This window comes from Pan paniscus, chromosome 13 (genome assembly GCF_029289425.2).
Source record: "Pan paniscus chromosome 13, NHGRI_mPanPan1-v2.0_pri, whole genome shotgun sequence".
Classification (NCBI taxonomy): Eukaryota; Metazoa; Chordata; class Mammalia; order Primates; family Hominidae; genus Pan; species Pan paniscus.
The window spans coordinates 101,936,038-101,954,604 of record NC_073262.2 but is presented as its reverse complement, the minus strand read 5'-3'; the positions used below and the strand labels follow the sequence as shown (position 1 = coordinate 101,954,604).

General features: G+C 37.2%; 1 protein-coding gene across 7 annotated transcripts in view; it reads left to right on the top strand.

Annotated features, from left to right (window-relative positions):
• Positions 1 to 18,567, top strand: part of SATB2 (SATB homeobox 2) — a 195,915-nt gene that overhangs the window by 128,801 nt on the left and 48,547 nt on the right. For all 7 annotated transcript variants that reach the window (XM_003825320.6, XM_003825321.6, XM_034954748.3 and 4 more), the window contains 2 exons: positions 7,091 to 7,303; positions 12,052 to 12,207. In XM_003825320.6, coding sequence (XP_003825368.1) covers positions 7,091 to 7,303; positions 12,052 to 12,207 — 369 coding nt within the window. The remainder of the gene's footprint in view (positions 1 to 7,090; positions 7,304 to 12,051; positions 12,208 to 18,567) is intronic.

The window sequence follows — 18,567 nt, the reverse complement described above, 5'->3', positions numbered from 1 at the left end:
AGACTGTTTTGGCTTCAAGAATGCTCTGTTGTATCTACTCACTTTGTGTTACGTGGGTACTGTATTCTGATGTGAAAGTTGCCACAAGTGAAATTTTATTGTATCCACAAAAAACAAATCTGTGAGACAAGTGTTTTACTTAATAAATTACAGACTTAGGGTGCCTGAAATATTTGCTCTAAAATGAAGTTTGCATGACCCAAAATTTCAGTTTCAATTATCTTGTTTTCAGCAGGCTGGATGAAAAGATCTTGAGTATAATGTGAGTCATGTTTTCAATATGTAGTCTCCAGAGCCTGCTGTTCGCTGTTCAGCAAAGATAGGACTCCCACTCCCAGAAATTTAAAAAATATGCATTTGTTGCCTTCTTAGAACCATTCCTATATATTACCAACTGGCCGCTAAGTGCAAAATATGCAGATTCTGCCCCCAAGGAGTTTACTGTATCATGGGAGGAAGGTTTTATAGTAGCACAGTGCAAAAGATGTCTCATAAATGTGAGGTAGAACTATTGCTGTTTTGGTTCAAAGGAGGGAGAAAGTATTTCCAACTGCAGTGTACTGTACATACATATACACATGTATACCTAGTCTTTTAGTGCTTTGCAGAATATATCTCTATAGTAACAACATTTGTCTGCAAATGTTACTTTTGTATATGCATTTATATTTGCAGAATACATTAATTCCCTTTAGATGCTCAATTCTATCCACCCCATCCTACAAAAATGCCACATGCATAGGCTGTCTTTCCTAATAAAGAAATATTGTAATAAAAGAGAAGTTTTATTAAACTAATGCAATAACGACATTTTCTTTGAGGATTTAACACATCATTTTTAATAATAAAAATCAAATTGTCATTGTTGTGCCATGTATACCTTTTATTCAAATCAGACTAAGTACTCTGGCTTCGTGGCTAAGCAATGCTCTGGGGTGTGGGGGATGGGGTGAGTATTTTTAGCATTACACAAATGAATTTCAGCAGCCAGATTCATAGTGGGGTTGTAGATTATGAATACAGAACCCAGGGAAACCTGTTAATATTTGTGAACTGAGGGGGAAATGCCTCTCATGAGTATCTAGAAGGAAATGAGAGACTGGAGGTTAGGAGAGAAACGATTTTGTTGGGTCAGCTTTCAGGTAGTAGGATACCAGTACTTTCTACAGCCATGTCGCTGATTTAACCGCTTTGGCTAACTCTGAATTGACCACTGAAATTTAAGAGTTCATTTTGTGTGATTAAACTAGGTTTGATATCACATAGTTTTCTTAAGAGGTTACCAGTTTTTTGCTTTCATGTCAGCTGGACACAGATATTGTAGAATTATGTGAAAATTAAGGCTAGCAAGCATACAAAAGGGGTGAAACATGAGGAATAAGGGACCTTATTTGGAAGGAACCTTTTTTTTTTTTTTTTTTTTTTTTTTGACATTTCAAGGGAAACGTGATAGGTTATCCAGGGGCAGGGTGGATGGTTGGCCCATATGAGTGCCAAGGCTCCTTCCACCTCTAGCCTTCTGTAATTTTAATCTGTAAAATGGGAGGATGTGATTTGTTTTAACTTTACTAATTGGTTATGACACCAATTGTTTAAAGCAATATGTAATTATGAACTAAAATACATTTTCACTAACATGTTCTGAATCATATACCTTTAAAGAGATGTAACTTGATTTCTGAAGATGAGTGTCATCCCAGAATTAATAATTATAATATGAGGGGATAGGGCTTATTTTCTCTATCTAGTCCAAATGTTTCTAAAGAAGTGCTCAGCGTATGATTTTACTTTTAGCATAGGAATCAGAAGTACATCTAAGCTGTCTTTGAGATTTACATGACATTTGAATGTTTATCTTTGTTCACATTGGAACCTAACACTTTCCTACTATATCCTTTCTATGATAAATGAATATTTTTTGGATCAAGTTACTTCAAAAGGTACATGTTTTAGTAAATAGATGAGCATTGCAAGTTACCAGTTCTACCTCTCATTTCAACTGCCACAAACAGAAACAAAATTTCCAGAAAGGAAAACAGTCTCTAGCTAGCTTGAGGCTTTTTCCAAAGGGAAGTACTAGGGTTTGGCTGGGCCAGTTTCCTCAGTACACACCTGGTGTATATCACTTTAAAAAATAAATTGTGCCTCATTAAGTTACAATTAAATGGAATCGTGATCATTTGTTTTTCTGGAAGGAAGATGTTTTGCATATTGAAAGCCTAATTTGTTGCAGGTGACAAAAAGGCTGAACAGATTATCTAATATCACTTCATTTTGGGGGTTAATGTTTGCTGGTTAGCTCGTGTATACTTCAGTAGTTCAGAATCATATTAATGTAGACTCTTATTATATTTTTGCTTCAAAATATCTTCTACCACTTTATCAGTTTTTGCACTTTATTTTACAGCTTGTAAGGAAACAGAGGCTTGTCTTGGTATTCTGGAGTAGGCATGTGCTTTCTTTCTTCAAATGTTCTAATACTCCCCTGCTTCACAGGCTGCCCAATATTCATCGTAACTTTATATCCATGTACTATCTATATTTAAAATTCCAGCTAAGTTAAATCTTACCTCTTCCAATTTTTTTCCCCTGAATCCTGCAGTTGATAATACTTTCTCCCGCCTTTGAGCCAAGGTGACACTAGTTCTGGCTTGCATTAATAATGCTTGGCATCTTTTACATTGTGCTGCTATAATACCTTCTCCTTCCCATCATATGGTAAACTCCTGGGAAGCAGAATCTGTCCCTTATTAAGTCTCTTCATCCCTCTCAGAACTTTGTATTCAATCATAAATAAGAAATGAATTAATAGACTGATCTGGTTTTTTTTGAGACTAGGTATATTGAATTTGGGGGTTCCCTAGATAATCAATGGGAGATAATGGATTTAGGGGCTTCTGAGGTAATCCATGAGAGATATAGCCTAATCCTAGGGAGCTACCTATGGTCTGAGAGCCGTAAAGAACAGATATCTGTTAAAATCTAGTCAGTAATGACTTTAACTGTTGCTGTCAGGAGTGGCATGTCAGGCTCAGCATTCCTAAAGCCTGGCCCAGGTGTGAGTTCTCTTATTGCTCTCTTCCAGGGTTAAAGGCCCATCAAAGGTAATTTCTCACCTGTCCCAGACAAGATGTCAAAGGCTAGTGCAAAAACTTGGAAGTAGATTTTATAAAGCCAGTCATGATAACGTTTCCCAGACTTTTCTGAATATCAGCATATATTGTACATGCTAACAATTTGGGACAAACTATATAAATTGTTAAGGAAGTATGGAAATCAAAAGCTCATTGACGCAGAAAGTACAGACTCAGAATCTGTAAGGTCATTTAATTTGTTATAAAGAAATATTTTAAAATACTAGAAAAAAATAAGAGCATTAATTTTTCATTAAAAAATTAGCCTCAATTCTTTGTTTTGTGTGTAGAGGTAGCAAGCAGGCTAAATTATGAGCAAGCTAGATGGCATTATAATAAGTTATTGCTCATTTCGTACTTTGAATTATTTTGCTTTTAATGAATATTTTGCCAAACTCATGTATTCTTTGGTGGTCCTGGAAATTATATGAAGCTTGCAAAATGTTAATTAGGCTATGGAAAAGGCCAACTTCCTTCTTTTTCCACTGACTTGTAACCCAAGAATTATTTTGGAGGGTATCTCTCTACCTTGTGCAGATGTTCGTTCTGCTCCTTTTAGTCAACATGTTTCCTGGTCTTACATAATCTCGGCTAACACTGTGGAGGGAATTGTTTTAATGTGTCCCTGGAGAAGGTTCTGTTGCCTACGAGGAGGAAAATACTTAATGATCACTTTACTCAATACTTGCAATATATTTTAATATGATTACTGATATGAAAGTTTAATAAGCTATATCCTGGTTAATTTATTAATTTCCCTCCATTTGCACATTCTCAATATTCATGACCTTTCTATTCATAAAAGTGCATCTTTTTTTCAGTGCCCAGGTGCCGCGCCACATTTTCTGTATCCCAGGCTGCATAATGGGAATGTCCAAGTGACACCTCCAGCTTGGCTGGTTGATAATTAAAATGCCAGATGACATAGTGGCAAGGGCTTTAGAAATATTTATGTGAGAGATAAATTATTAATTTATGTTCTATTCAAGACAGTTTCAATATGATAAACATTTACTTATCTTGATAATTAAGTGGGGTGATTTGTGGTATGTGAAAGTTATGCTGTCTATTTTCTTCTGATTTTTTTCTCCTCTGATGATTTTCAACTAACGAAATAGACTCACTTTCCATTTATAAGCATGCAGAATTTGGACTACATTTTAAAAAAATCCCAATTTAAATAGTTAAAAGCACATAAATAACTCAAATGAAAAAGACTCAACAAAACAACTAAAACTCTTCTTGTGCCCACCAGTGAGCCACTTGTTATTGAAAATGTCTGAGGTGAAAAGAATCTGCTTTGGGACCATAGCTACACATATGAGAGTTTTAGTAAATAATTTAAAACAGTGTTCTGATTCTCTGGGGGTAATATGTGGAGGTGACACTGGCTTCCTTGTTGGTTTGAGACTTTATCTTCAATTAGGCAAATGAAACAGAGGAAACAGTATATTCCACCACCCTTTAAAAATACAAATATTGTGTCTCTTTCACCTCAGAAATGGTTGAGCAGTCATTCTCAAGGATACTTCATATTAATTTTCCTTGGAGATGGATTAATTTCCCTGTAAGGTTTTCCAGTATGTAAAAAATGTAGGAGAAGAAGCTATACAGTTTCAAAATGGAAAAAAAAAACAAGAAACAAAGTAAAACACTCTGTGTTTTAAAATTTTTTTTATTGATTAAGAATGAACAAACATAATTTTGAGCCATGGTCCATTAGAACAATAGTTTTGTTATGTCACTGTTTCGTATCCAAAATCTTTCCCATAATAAACTCCACAACTTGTTAAAATAATTTCACAGAGGAAGAATAGGTTTATAAACTTTGCCTTTGAGATCTCTTGAGTATAATCATAATAACTAAACGAATTTATCCGTGTTGACCCTAAAACTCCTTCAAGTTTTAGTAATTTGAAATTTATTGAAATACCAAATTTATGAGAGTGAAAGGGAGAGGAAGGAGGGAGAGAGAGGAAAAAGACCAACTCATCCTTTATATGCAGAATTTATCATTAAAGAAAACTCAAAAAATATCAACCTTAGTGTTTTTTACTGGTATTGAAAGTTGAAATCCACTTTGCTCTTGCTTCTCTGCATATTCATTTGAAGATTTTGATCTTCAAAACAAATTCATTATGAATATTTCAGGTTGCTTAGTGCAAGTGGAAAGTAGGATAGCTTTAGGCAGAACTGACTTTTAATTTCAGAGAGTCGATACTTACATTGTATCACATTTTCTGGAAGATAAGTGTCTCACTCGTTGCTTCTAAAAGCATAACAAGAAATCTGGATTGTTTTAAGAATTATGTACCAGTCGGTTATTTTTACATACACATCCTACCTTGTCCCCTTCTTGGGCATGCATGCATGCACACACACAGACACAGACACACACAAAAGACACTGATCTGTAGCTTTTCTACCAAGTATTACTTAGAATTTCTCTAATCAAAGTAACATGACACCCAAATTGTGAAACTGTCAGATGACATAGTACTTGTAAGTTTCTTGTAGTAAAATTGACTATGTGATGTTCTGAGTGGTGATTGCTTCCTTGGAGTGCTATGTGATACACTTCCTATAACTGGCATTTGCTTCACTATATTATAATACATTGCTTTATTTTAAAACATTGCCTACCTTTCCCTGAAGATTTTTGGACAACTAGAGATAGCATATTCCTCTTACATCCATTGCTTTTTCATATTTAAGCCACATATTAGAAACCTGATAGTGTTTCCTTTGCATTAATTTTCACCTGAGTGGAAATGTCTTTGGCATCTGTTCTACTTTACTACAGTTAAAGGAGTGACTTTTCATGATTTCAGTTGCCCCATCTGTTCTAAGATATGGGATTAACATCTCAGGTCTTCCCAGGGGGATAATCCTAAACCCTGTTCTTATACTGCTCTGAGAAGCAATATATTAGCTGGGAATATAAAGTGATGTCTCTGTGTGATAATCCAACAAGTGTGCAGAATGGAAATAGATCTGCACCTACCCCCAGTACGACAATGTGTCCCACCTTAGATCTCCAGCCCTTTTCTGGAGTCCATACTACTTTTCTCTAGACTTGGCAGCATTTTCCTTTTCTTTGTGAATTCTCTGTCGTCAGAGCACATGAAAACACTAACTTCCTATTTAAATCTTTCTATTTGGGTGAGTCACACATTCAGAAAGTATCTGGGCCTATCATGGCATTCCGTGCACACTGTTATTACAGTGTGCTCAGCCCCTCGCCAGAGGTGACTTCATTTTCATCGCTTTAATGGTGAGATTAGGGTTTCCCCCATGAAGACGTCTCATAAAAGATTTGGGTGCCCTTTGTACATATGTAAGGATAACTATTGTGTGTATAGATTGGGAAATTATCAGAGGGTTAACACAATTTAGCCATTTGCTTTGCGTCTTTTTTTTTTTTTTTTTTTTTTTTTTGCATAAGAAATATCTCTATTGAAAACAGTGGCCGGTCATACAGAAATTCAGCCAATTTTTTTTTTAAATTGATGTAAATCTACCATGCTGTTTAAATGTCGAAACTAAATTTACCAAACTTGGCAGATTTGTAAAGCTAAGCAGGACTGCCAAGTGTTCCCAGTTTCAAGCAGAGAGAGTTCTAACAGTTCCTGAAATACTTGTAGGAGGCACCTGGTGGTAATTGCAGTTTCACAATTCTTCCCAAGTGCCTACCTTGCTAGCTGGCATGTCTGTACACTGATGATTATTACAGTGATGATAAAGTGTCAGAATAGAACAGTCCTAAAATAATGCATATCCCCCGGAAGGCAAGCACATTGACTTCATATCGGAGAACCCTAAGGAATTAGTGTGAGGTTCTTGACATCACAGCGAGCTGGTTAAACCAAACAAAGGAGGAGAGGGGTGGAAGACAGAAACCACACACATATACCTGCAAATGTGACTTGGTCTGTTTTTTTCCCCCATTTAATCAGGGATTGTTGTCTGAGATTCTGCGTAAGGAAGAAGACCCTCGGACAGCCTCTCAGTCTCTTCTAGTAAACCTGAGGGCCATGCAGAATTTCCTCAATCTGCCAGAAGTGGAGCGAGATCGCATCTACCAGGATGAGAGGGAGCGGAGCATGAATCCCAATGTGAGCATGGTCTCCTCGGCCTCCAGCAGTCCCAGCTCCTCCCGAACCCCTCAGGTGAGAAACTTGCTTTCCGTATTTTTCACTCTTTGTCTTGGAAACATCTTGCCTTCACTAGTTACTGTGTTTTCCCTCAAACATTGAGAGACATAATTCAAGGATTTCTTTCCTTTTTTTCTTTTCTTATTTTATTTTATTTTATTTTATTTTTTTTGAGATGGAGTCTCGCTTTGTCACACAGGCTGGAGTGCAGTAGCATGATCTCGGCTCACTGCAGCCTCCGCCTCCTGGGTTCAAGGAATTCTCCTGTCTCAGCCTCCCAAGTAGCTGGCATTAGAGGCACCAACCACCATGCCCGGCTAATTTTTGTATTTTTCGTAGGGATGGGGTTTCACCATGTTGGCCAGGCTCTTCTCGAACTCCTGACCTCAGGTGATCCGCTTGCCTTGGTCTCCCAAAGTGCTGGGATTACAGGCGTGAGCCACTGTCCATGGCCAATTCTATGATTTCTTAATCCGCTGAACATGTTGGTCAGAGGATATGAACTTCTGACCATATATGATCCCATACTATATTTCTGTCCCTTTAGGAAGTCCCATTCTTCCATACGTGGTAGGTGAGGGGTAGGAAGGTAGGAGTGGGCACAGGGGCGGGCTCTAGGATGTTTATACATAGCTGCTCAGTTGCCAAAGAAGGAGTTAGGGCATTTGTGTTGAAGCTGAGTTTGCATAGCAAGCACGCTGCTTTCCCTCAAATTGTATGTTTATTTGGTTGGGCTGGATGGGGTAGAGGTGGCTGAGGGCAGGGGGCAGAGGGTAGTTGAAGCTCTGTTTTATGTAATCTGAAAAAGACAAAATGGAGGAACACTTGCAGTGGAAGCATGCATATGCAGTGTCCAGATCAGAATGACTGAGATGTCACTCAATGATCCTTTAGAAAATGATAGTGGATAGGTAGGCCTTAATTATTTTCCATCCTAGGATGATCTCCCCACAGAATTTGGTGACTTCCATTCTTCCTCTCCACACACTTGAAAAGTATTCTTTTCTTAGGCCCTCATGCAAATGTATACATCTAGTAATGTGTGCTTCAGAGCTCCTAACTCAAGGGTCAAGGTCTCAAGGCAGTCAGGGGTCATTTCTAGTTCACATCCAAGCCCACTCATTTCTGGCCTATCCCCTATTTCCCCTAAACTTTTACTACTCGATAGATTTATGATAAGGCCAGTCCGTTCACTGTTGCTATGATAGTTGCAGGTTCTGTCTGAGTGCTAATTCTCAAAACCAATATTTAACAGGTATAAATTTTTTTTGTTTGTTTTTGAGAAGGAGTCTCACTTTGTTGCCCAGGCTGGAGTGCAGTGGTGTGATCATGGCTTACTGCAGCCTCTGCTTCTCAGGTTCAAGTGATTCTCCTGCCTCGGCCTCCCGAGTAGCTGGGATTACAGGCACATGCCACCACACCAGGGTAATTTTTTGTATTTTTAGTAGAGGTTGGGTTTCACCATGTTGGCCATGCTGGTCTCGAACTCCTGACCTCAAGTAATCTGCCCACCTCGGCCTTGCAAAGTGCTGGGATTACAGGCATGAGCCACCGTGCCCGACCTAATGGATATACATTTATACAAAGCTGAAAAATGGGCGGTTCAAAACCACAGGTTGTTTTGCTTAGATATTATAGCTTTGGTTTTGCGTTTTCTGGTAAATTCTAAGGAACTGATTAAGCATAGAAGCAGAATTGTATCTTAGTAGAAATATTTGAGCTTTTTCAAGTATATCCATTTTTTCACACATTTTAACTCTTTTTATATTTTTGTACTCGGCAATAAACTTTTAATTGAAGATTACTTTCTATCATGCACTGCCAAATTGTTACTTACACTTCAGTCTTTAGTGAATTATGAGTTTTAGTTACTGTTTGAACCAAAAATAAGTCTCTTGACTGCTTATTTTGGATGAGTATAACCAAGCATTTTTGTTTACTTAAAAAAAATCTGGGGACATACATACTGAGCTAGTAAGTTGGACAAGTTGTTAATGTGCACTAATATTTACTTCTGCTAAATTCATCAATATTTTTGCCACTTTTGAAGCCCATTAAACCATTATAGAAGAGCCCAGGCATACTTCATGGCCATTTGACAAGGCAGCTCTTCTTAGAAAGTTACTTCTGCTTGTTAGAAATTAACACAGGTCTGTGTATTTGTTTTCAGCTCTTTTGTACTATTTTCCTAACAAAATTATATATCGTAGGCACCTTTTCAAAGACCTAATAGCTTTCAGTGCCAGACCGACTTACAAGGCCCCACAGTTAGGGTCAGTATTTTGCTTATTTTGACCAGAATGCCATCTAGAAAATTCATACAGATGCCCTTTAGGGATAGGTGTAGCAGGGAAATCTCTTATTTAATATCACAGTTTTGATATTTTTGAAAATAAATATTTAAACATGTTTTTGAGAATACGGTCATGGCATTGCATTTGTACATTCTCTAGAATTGTCTTCTTTTTCTCTTGGGTAAAGATTGAGAAAGGAGAGTTTATTAAAGTCTTTTAAAACATTTCATGATTACTGACTTAAAATTCTTTACAGTCATATCTCAACAGTAAAGATCGTAGTACAGTACAGATTTTATTGTGAGAACAAGTATTAGAGGAGTACTCACTGACTCAGCCTTTTAGTTGGAGTCAGCAATTTAGTGCACACAAGCAGCTTGACATTGATGCAGGGAGATTATTTTCCAGACCGCATCTATACTTTATTAGTAGCTGAAAAACAAATTGAAGAAATTTGAAATTTGAAATTATACCTCCAGTCTCTTTTTATTTCTTCAGCTGGCCAGCATTCCATGGTATACTTAATAATGACAAAACAATACTAAGATAAGAATGATCATTTGTTAAAACACTTACTGTGTATTAGGTATTGTGAACATTTTGCATGAATTCAGTTGTCACCATTTTATGGTATTATGCCCATTTTACAGATGAGGGAACTGAGGTTTAGATGGATTCAGTAACTTATGTAAGGGCACATGGCTGAGGGGTTTCGTCTTAGCCCTCATGGTTGGAGAGAAGGCTTGACCAATCAGGTAGGATGAGATAGTCAGTGAGGCAAATTAAGAAAACTGAATTGAGAAAGGGCAGACATGCTATGCTAAAACGTTCTCTTAACAGGGAAAGCACTGGGGGTTAACTAGAAATTTTGAGCAGAACAAAGAGTTTATTTTAAAAAATTACAGATAATTGAATTTTTAATGGGAAAGTCCCAACGTAGCAAGAAAATTCTTACAACAGCACCTGGCATAAATTGGAGATTTTGGAGGCAGTGTGTAGTGCAGTGTCCTGAGCCCATGTTTTTGAGCCTGAAAGACTTGCGTTCAGATCATGGTTCCTTCACTGGCTGCTGGGTGTCCTAGGTTAAGATCCTCTTTTATTTCAGTTTCTTCATCTGTAAGATGAAAATAATAATATCTAACTCATTGGAATCTTAAAAGAATTAAATGTGAAAACAAAAGTTAAAATGCTTTCTGGAGTACCTGGCCCATAAAAAGCACGCCATAAATTATAGTAATTATTGCTTTGCGGTAATTAGAAAATAGTATGAGAGAAGGAGGTAGAAGAAAAATGGCAGAAGTTACTGAGCACTGTTAGGAAGCAAAGCCTTTATGGAAACGTAGGGCCTTAAGTTCTGCCGCTAGACACCATTTGTCACAGAGTCCACACTGCCTGTTACATCTTTCTCTGGACCTGCATACTGCTGGATCCAGTAGAGAACAGCTCAGGGCATCCGCACAGGGAAACTTGTGATTTGGAGATAACTCTGTTGGTTTGAGATTCTAGGGCGAATGGGGACAAAGAGAAAAAACCCAGGTTAGGCCAATTCGGCTGGTAGTGCACAAGGATCAAGGATGTCTTTTCCTGAAATCTTGCTGCCAGAGGTTCTAAGAAAATGTCTCAGCCCTCTCTTATTAGACACCAGCAATGCATTCTAGGGCTCACACCAAGTAAATGTTATGACCGTCTTTTGGATTAAGTAGATTCAGACATTTTAGGGTTATCCTAACCCCAAGAAGTACAGACTTCTATATTGTCCTTCATTTGTCTCTGAAGCTGATGGGAAATCATTCAATTAAAACGAGCACTGCAGAATACATAAAACCACAATATGAGTTTAAGAAAATGAAAACGGCACATCAAAGGCATTCTGAAGCCTAGTTTTATGAAATGAAATTTTGTTTCATTTCCACTGATTTCCTAGGTGAAATTAGGTGACTGTCTGGGTAGCATAATGATGATAATGATGGGAAACCATACATACTCGAATGACATACGTAAAGCTTTAATAAAGAATAAGAGAGACTTGGGAGTGCATTAAATTGAGTAATAATTTATTATTTAGAGACCTCTACCCATTTACTTATTTTTTTTTCTGGAAGAATTGGCTCTTATTCCAAGGTGTGCCATTTTTAGAAAGAAAAGGTTAACTGTGTGTGTGTTCTGCATGTTTGTTTTGTAGTTAGATGGTTGCTTATAGTTTGGTGTCTAGGAGAGCCATCCTACCTGTGAACCTTCGTCTGGGATGCTGTGAGAGAACAGGGTTGACAGGATTCTGCATGTCCTATAGGAATGCACTGCAATTATTTCCAATCACAATTAACCTGATTAGAATAATGGACAGGAAGTGTCCCTCTGTAGCTAATGCAGTTTGGCATCAGCTGACTGAAATCCTTTGATAATTTCTGCACAGATGGCTGGGCTGAATGCAGCACTTTTTAAATTATTATTTTCATGGTCTCTTGGTAGGCCAAAACCTCGACACCGACAACAGACCTCCCTATTAAGGTGGACGGCGCCAACATCAACATCACAGCTGCCATTTATGACGAGATCCAACAGGAGATGAAAAGGGCCAAGGTGTCTCAAGCCCTGTTTGCCAAAGTGGCTGCAAATAAAAGTCAGGTGAGTGGTTTTTAAAAGAGCAAAATCGAGGGCTGGAATTAGATCCTTCTCCTTCCTCCACCAATAAAAATACATCTGTTCCTATAATAATAATAACAATAATAACCCCCAAGAAACCTGTCATGTTCTGCCTTTTACTCTAGTTTGCTTTTATTCCCATTGGAGTTCAAAATAGAGATGAAGCCAAAACTTGACCTTTTTTCTTTTAAAGATTAAAAAAAATTAGCCTCGAATGATTTCTCTCCTTATTCTAAACACTGCAATGTACCCTTTTGTTTCTCTCCCTTTATATATGTGTGTGTGTGTGTGTGTGTGTATGTGTATATGAACAAAACTTAGAATGTATATAACAGCACCTTTCTGAGACCAAGTTTTAGCCAAGTCTCATCACCTTTCCTGTTCCCACAAGGGGAATGTCCAACTCTGTTATAATAACCACTTTTCCCCAGCCCCAGAGACACCTTTTGATGTCAGGTGTTTCTTTTATGTACAGAATACAGTTGTTTTTTTCAGGAGAAAACACACGTGGGGGGAGTGCAGAGTAAGTGCTAAAATCTTTTAACAGAAAAACACAGAAGCTTATCCAGTAAAATTTTTCAGAGTTCTGGGATTGTGGAGAATGTAATGCTCTGGGGAAAAGAGCAGACAGATGCTTAGGTTTTTTATTTCTGAAAGCAGCAACAGTTGATGGGATCTACTATCTGCTTCAATTCTTCATTTAAAGGGACAACTTCTGCCCAAACCTAGAATCCTAGGTTTGAGGTGCATGCTTACTTATGTATACCTAGGGCGAACACCTAATGCAGAGTGGAGGAAATAAAAGTTAGTTAAAGCATAATTTTGAGAGTCCTTTGATTCTGAGCTTGATTTCCTCTGTGTCCTTGTATGACAAATGTTTTCATCCCTACATATGTAAATAATCAAATGGTTGATCATCTCCCTAACAAATCTTCTGTTGTGTGCTATAAAGAAAGGAAGTGACTGAGTATTGTATTTCTATTAAGCAAGAAGGTTTTCAATAAAAATTAGATTTTTAAAACTGAAAAAATTCAAACTGTAGTTAAATGTTATATTTAGATTAATTATTGAGTACAGGGTTAGCCTTCTTTACCTGCAGTTTTAACCTGATATAGGTTATTTTTAGATGTTGATAAAAGGAGGGGAGTAGAATATCAAGGAACTTGGAAAGGGATTGAAATGTTTGTTTCCCTTTTCAATTTCAGTGTAGTAAGTTTTCCAGATTACTCTGACTTTCTCTCTTCAATGAAATCAGTGAAATACAGTTTGCTAAGACATAATGTCCAACCATAGTATGAAATACATGAAAAGAAAATACCATAGAGCCTTCTTAAACTGTTAAATGCATAAAATCCCATGTACCACATGGCAAAATATAATGAGAGTTGGAGCTGTTAAACGAATAAAGCTGTTAAATGCATAATGCCACTTGGCAAAACTACTGTGCATTTAATGGTTTTCCACTGTGTAATAAAGGACATATGTGGTAAATGTGCAGTGAGTATAAAAGCTGCACAATTGATTTTGCAAACCTGCCCCTTAGTTGTGACTTGATGTAAATATCAAAGTTTCACACAGTCCTTCTTTTATAAGCAGCTTTCAAGAAAAACTGAAGACCACAGTCTGAGAACTTGATTCCAAATGCCTGTAATCTTCCTGTTGATTTAGCAGTATGGCTTTTGGAAATAGTGATGCCTCCAGCCTCCCAAAATAATTCAGGTAGCTGATTGAAAGCTGCTTTTGCCAACTGGCAGAAGCTTAGCTCTCCAAATTTTTGATGTCTCCTGAAGAAATCAGTAGCCCTGATTTCGTAGAATTTGGAGAAGAACATAGTTCTGGGAATTAATATGCTGAAGGTAAGATTGAGCTTAAGTGAGGATAAGAGGCTTTGAGGTTGTTCTTTTTCACTGGGACAATGATCTCATTTTCATCTATGAGTGGGGAACCTTATTGTAAATAGCTGACTAGATAGGCAATTCAGGCACTATGTTTATTATGTTTTTTTTAAAAAAATGATACTGCCAAACAAAATGAACTTAATTGGTAGTTTCAAAGGCAATTTAACAAAAGATATTCACTCCATTTTATAAGTATCAGTATTCATTTGATAAAAAGTACATTTAGTGAAATCAATTGCGTGATTTGGTACATGGCATATATATTTGGTGGCTATCCATAAGGTGTATCTATGTGTGTGTATGTGTGTGTACGTGTGTGTATGTGTGTATATATATACACATATATGTATATATGTATATGTGTGTATATACATGTATGTGTATATATACATATATACATGTGTGTGTATACATATATAAATCTATAAGGTGTATATATGAGACTGAGAAATATATATATCCATAAGGTGTATCTGTGTGTGTATATAGACATATATATGTCTATGTATAGACATATATATATCTATACATAGACATATGTACATACATATATGTCTATACATAGACGTGTATATATATGTCTATACATATGCATACACATACATACACCTTATGGATATATATATCTTAGTCATATATATACACCTTATAGACTTATATATCTCTCTTAGTCATGACTAATCATAGGACTTAACCTCTTCAAGCTGCAGAGGGGAGTGGCCACACCCACTCCATTGTATTGTGAGGACGGAGAGGAACAAAGATTTTTCTCTTCCCTTGCATTTTCTTCCCTCCTTCTTTTATTTTTCTTTGGAGGGATCTTAAGTTCTTGCAGTGACCGAAGAGCCAAATGCAAGGGCTTTCCCTTCTCCTGAAGGTGAAATTAGGGAAACAATTAAGTAGTCTTGTGAACAGGAGTTGCCTTGAATCCCTGAAGGCCGAGTTCAAATATGCATAGCAACCTTCTCCTTCCATTTGAAATTTATATGACCCCTCCATTAGCACTCCTTGGTGTTAATTGCTGTAATCAGCTGCTAAGAATAATTTCTAACACTGCCCTGTGTGTTAGGGAAGCCTTGAATGGGGAATAGGAAGAGGGAGGAAAGTTTTAGAGAGAGTAGGAATGGTGGGCCAAGAGGGTCCTCGAGGGCTGTAAGTGTTTAGGTAGGAACCAGGCACAATGCAAGGATAGGGGTTCAGAAAAGGAGTTGAAAGGGTGGCAAACTGGTTCATTGTGAAAATCCATTACTGGGAAGTGTGTGTATATGTTTCCCTAGTGTATGGGTTACATGAGGATGCATTTGTAGGGTCCCAGACCACCTCCTGCAGCTCAGCTCTAGTCCCTTGGTGATTGCTAGGCCAGTCCATCATCCACTTCCATTAGGTATCTTCTATCAGGCCCTTGCCCCTTTCTTCATGGGAAAGGAGTCCAAGAAGGATAAGACCAGAGGGAAAGACATGTTTATGCACATTTCGCCTTGTACTTTTCCTTCATTTTCTATTTAGGACCAGTTTAGTGGTTTAAAATAATTTTCTGTGTGTGAATTCTGAGGATTACCTTCCTTTTCTGTCTGCAGAATACTCAGATCATGGAATAGAATGACAGTGGTAATTCTCTGTGAATTAGGAGTTAGGGGTTCTTAGTAGAAGCCATAATGTAAAGGCATATGGAGCGTTTTCTGTGTAACTCCAGTCTGACCCTCACATACAAAGGGCCACCAGGGAGCGAATGCCCCACATTCTGTCTGCGTGGCCACAGGAATGCCTTGTTCCTCAAAAGCTTCTGCTAATCTTGCTGGCCCTCTTCTGCAGATTCTGTAGGGCCGCTTTCCCCCTTTCTTCCCAATTTTACCCAATCACCCGTGATCTGGGTTGTAGAAATCTAGAGGAGAGAAAACATAGTAACCTGTGGGCACATCTTCTGCGGCTCTCAGGGGACGGTTGTGTACTTTGACAACATCCTCAGCCACATTTCTCTCCCTTGACATCAATTACCCCATTTCCCAGACACTGATTGTTTTTTTCTTCTCATATCCTGCTATCTTCTCCCTTTTATGGGCTACGATAGGTTAGCTCATAGAATGCTAAGGATCATCTGACTTTTTTTTTTTCTTTGAGAGGAGAGTTAATCTTTATTATTTATTATTATTATTTGTATACCCAAAGACTCAACACTACATATGTGATTGTTTTTTCCTACTAGGTTTGGGTAAAAATAGAGTAGGGAGAGAAATGGAAAGGGGCTTATTTTTAATCTCTGTTTTCCCTTCCCTCCATTAAAAAGATAAACCAATGAACAAAAACTTCCGAAGGGCTGTGGACTTGCTTTTTGTATCAGGAAGGTGGAGAGAAACTGATACACCCTGTTCTGTTCCATACAGACAAGGGGAAAAAGACGGCCTGGTTTTAAACCCCAGATGGTGATAATGAAAGGGGGCAGCGCCAGAGCCTGCTGGGATAAAAGAAAAAGGGTGATTTTGGAACCAACAGGGAACCAGGGGGGTCTCTGGTGAGATGATATTAGTAAGATGTCCTCATCTTTACAAAGGTTTAAAGACCTCTGCCAATCCTCCATGCTACCTATGCCCTTGCAGGCCCACTGGCTGCAGGAACTGCCACTAAAGTCAGGAATGAGAGAGTTTTTCTTCCTACTACACACTTTAGAATGGGAGGCATAATTGTGATCCCATTGTAGCTAAAAGAGATGGATTTCTGGCTTGTAATACACAATTCTAAAATCATTTTCCCCATAGAAACTATGACCTACATGGTGATTGGGTTTCAGTATGTTCTATGCTTCATGTACATTAGGATTAAGTGGATTTTGTGTACTGAACTTTATGCCTTAGCACTATGTTTCTACAAAAAAAAAAAAAAGTTTCAAGTTCTCAACTACTTAACAAATTGTATTCCTAAGTGAGAGTGTACTTATGTTTTAGATGTAGTTTACAAGCTCAGATTTTATGAACATTGCTTTTTTCTTAAAATCTCTCCTTATAGGTGGTCTAATTTGCTTGACAGGCTAAATAATTTAAAACATCTAGGTCTCTGTGGAAGATTCTTTTTATATAAAGGAAAAATAAAGGAAAGAAAGAGTAATTAATTTTTGTTTTTGCATCTCTTCTTAAAATGTCTCAGGTACATATTTATACATTTTTTAAAGAAATAATTTATATTTTGTGATTATGTAAGTAATTTAACAGCCTCATTTTAAAAAATTCAGAAAGTGACGAAGAATATGAAAGTAAAAACATGGATCACCCATGATTTCATGACCCAGACATAGTTAGTATTAATATTTTAGAATCTTTTCTTTCAATGTGTATATGTTTGCATGGGAGTATATGTGTATGTTTATGTCCTAATTGATATCATAACTGTGTAACACATAATTATGAGACAAGTTAAAACTATAATTTTTTAGGACAACTTTTTTATGTAGGAGAGTAAATTTACAAAATATAAAAAATTATCTTGTCTCATTACTTAGTTTCCTAGCCTTTAAAAAATGTTGCACAAAGATCAAAGTTTTGCCATTTTGCACAAAAAGTGCTTTAATGTTGATCTTATATTATTAAGTTTCCATTTTGAGGATGCCTTTATTGGGGCTGGGATAACTTAGGGCCCTGGAAGTAGACATATTGCTGACCTGAGCTCTCTGGTATAAAGACTAACAGAAACTATAGGCCATAGGATACCCTGTGTAAATGTGAGTTGGTGGTCTGCCTCACTGCTAATGATTTTGCTTTTGCCATTTATATTCAACATGTAAGGTAGGAAAAAATGAGGTGTGCAGCCTTGACTGAGTAGCTGCCAGGTAGGTTTCTTCAGAACACAATCATTCTGAGAGCCTATCATGGACCAGTTTCCACTCTTGTCAACTGGGCGAAATATACTAAAATTTAGGGGTGGTGTTCCAAATTCAAATTCAAAAAAGTTTAATATATGTACGCTAAAAATACCATTTGAAAAATATTATATGCCTAGTGAAGAAATTTCTCAGATTCCCAAATGCCAAACTAAGTGGTGTGAACATAGTGATATGATGCGTGAGCGTCAAGTTAAGCCCTCCAGTCTCCCCTCTTTTTTCTCTTGGTATAATCTCAAGAAATCAGATTCTAGTGAAGGAATCTCCTCAGACATTCCCGTAAGATCTGTTTTAATATCAACCTCATGATCAAGAATTGGGTTCTTTTTACCACCCTCACAGTTAATTATGTTAATGTTTCATGCCTTAAAATTAGTCTTTATAGGAGTCCTTAGACAATCAATAATAATGATGATAATGAAGATTAATCAGACTACATATGCAGTTCTTAAAATGTCAAATACTTTTAACTTATCACTAAAGTTTTAAACTCATTTTAAGTTCATTTTTTCCTCTGCAGAAACCTTTGAGTTCATTATTTTGCCTGTTCCTGACTTGGTAACTTTGGAAACTTGC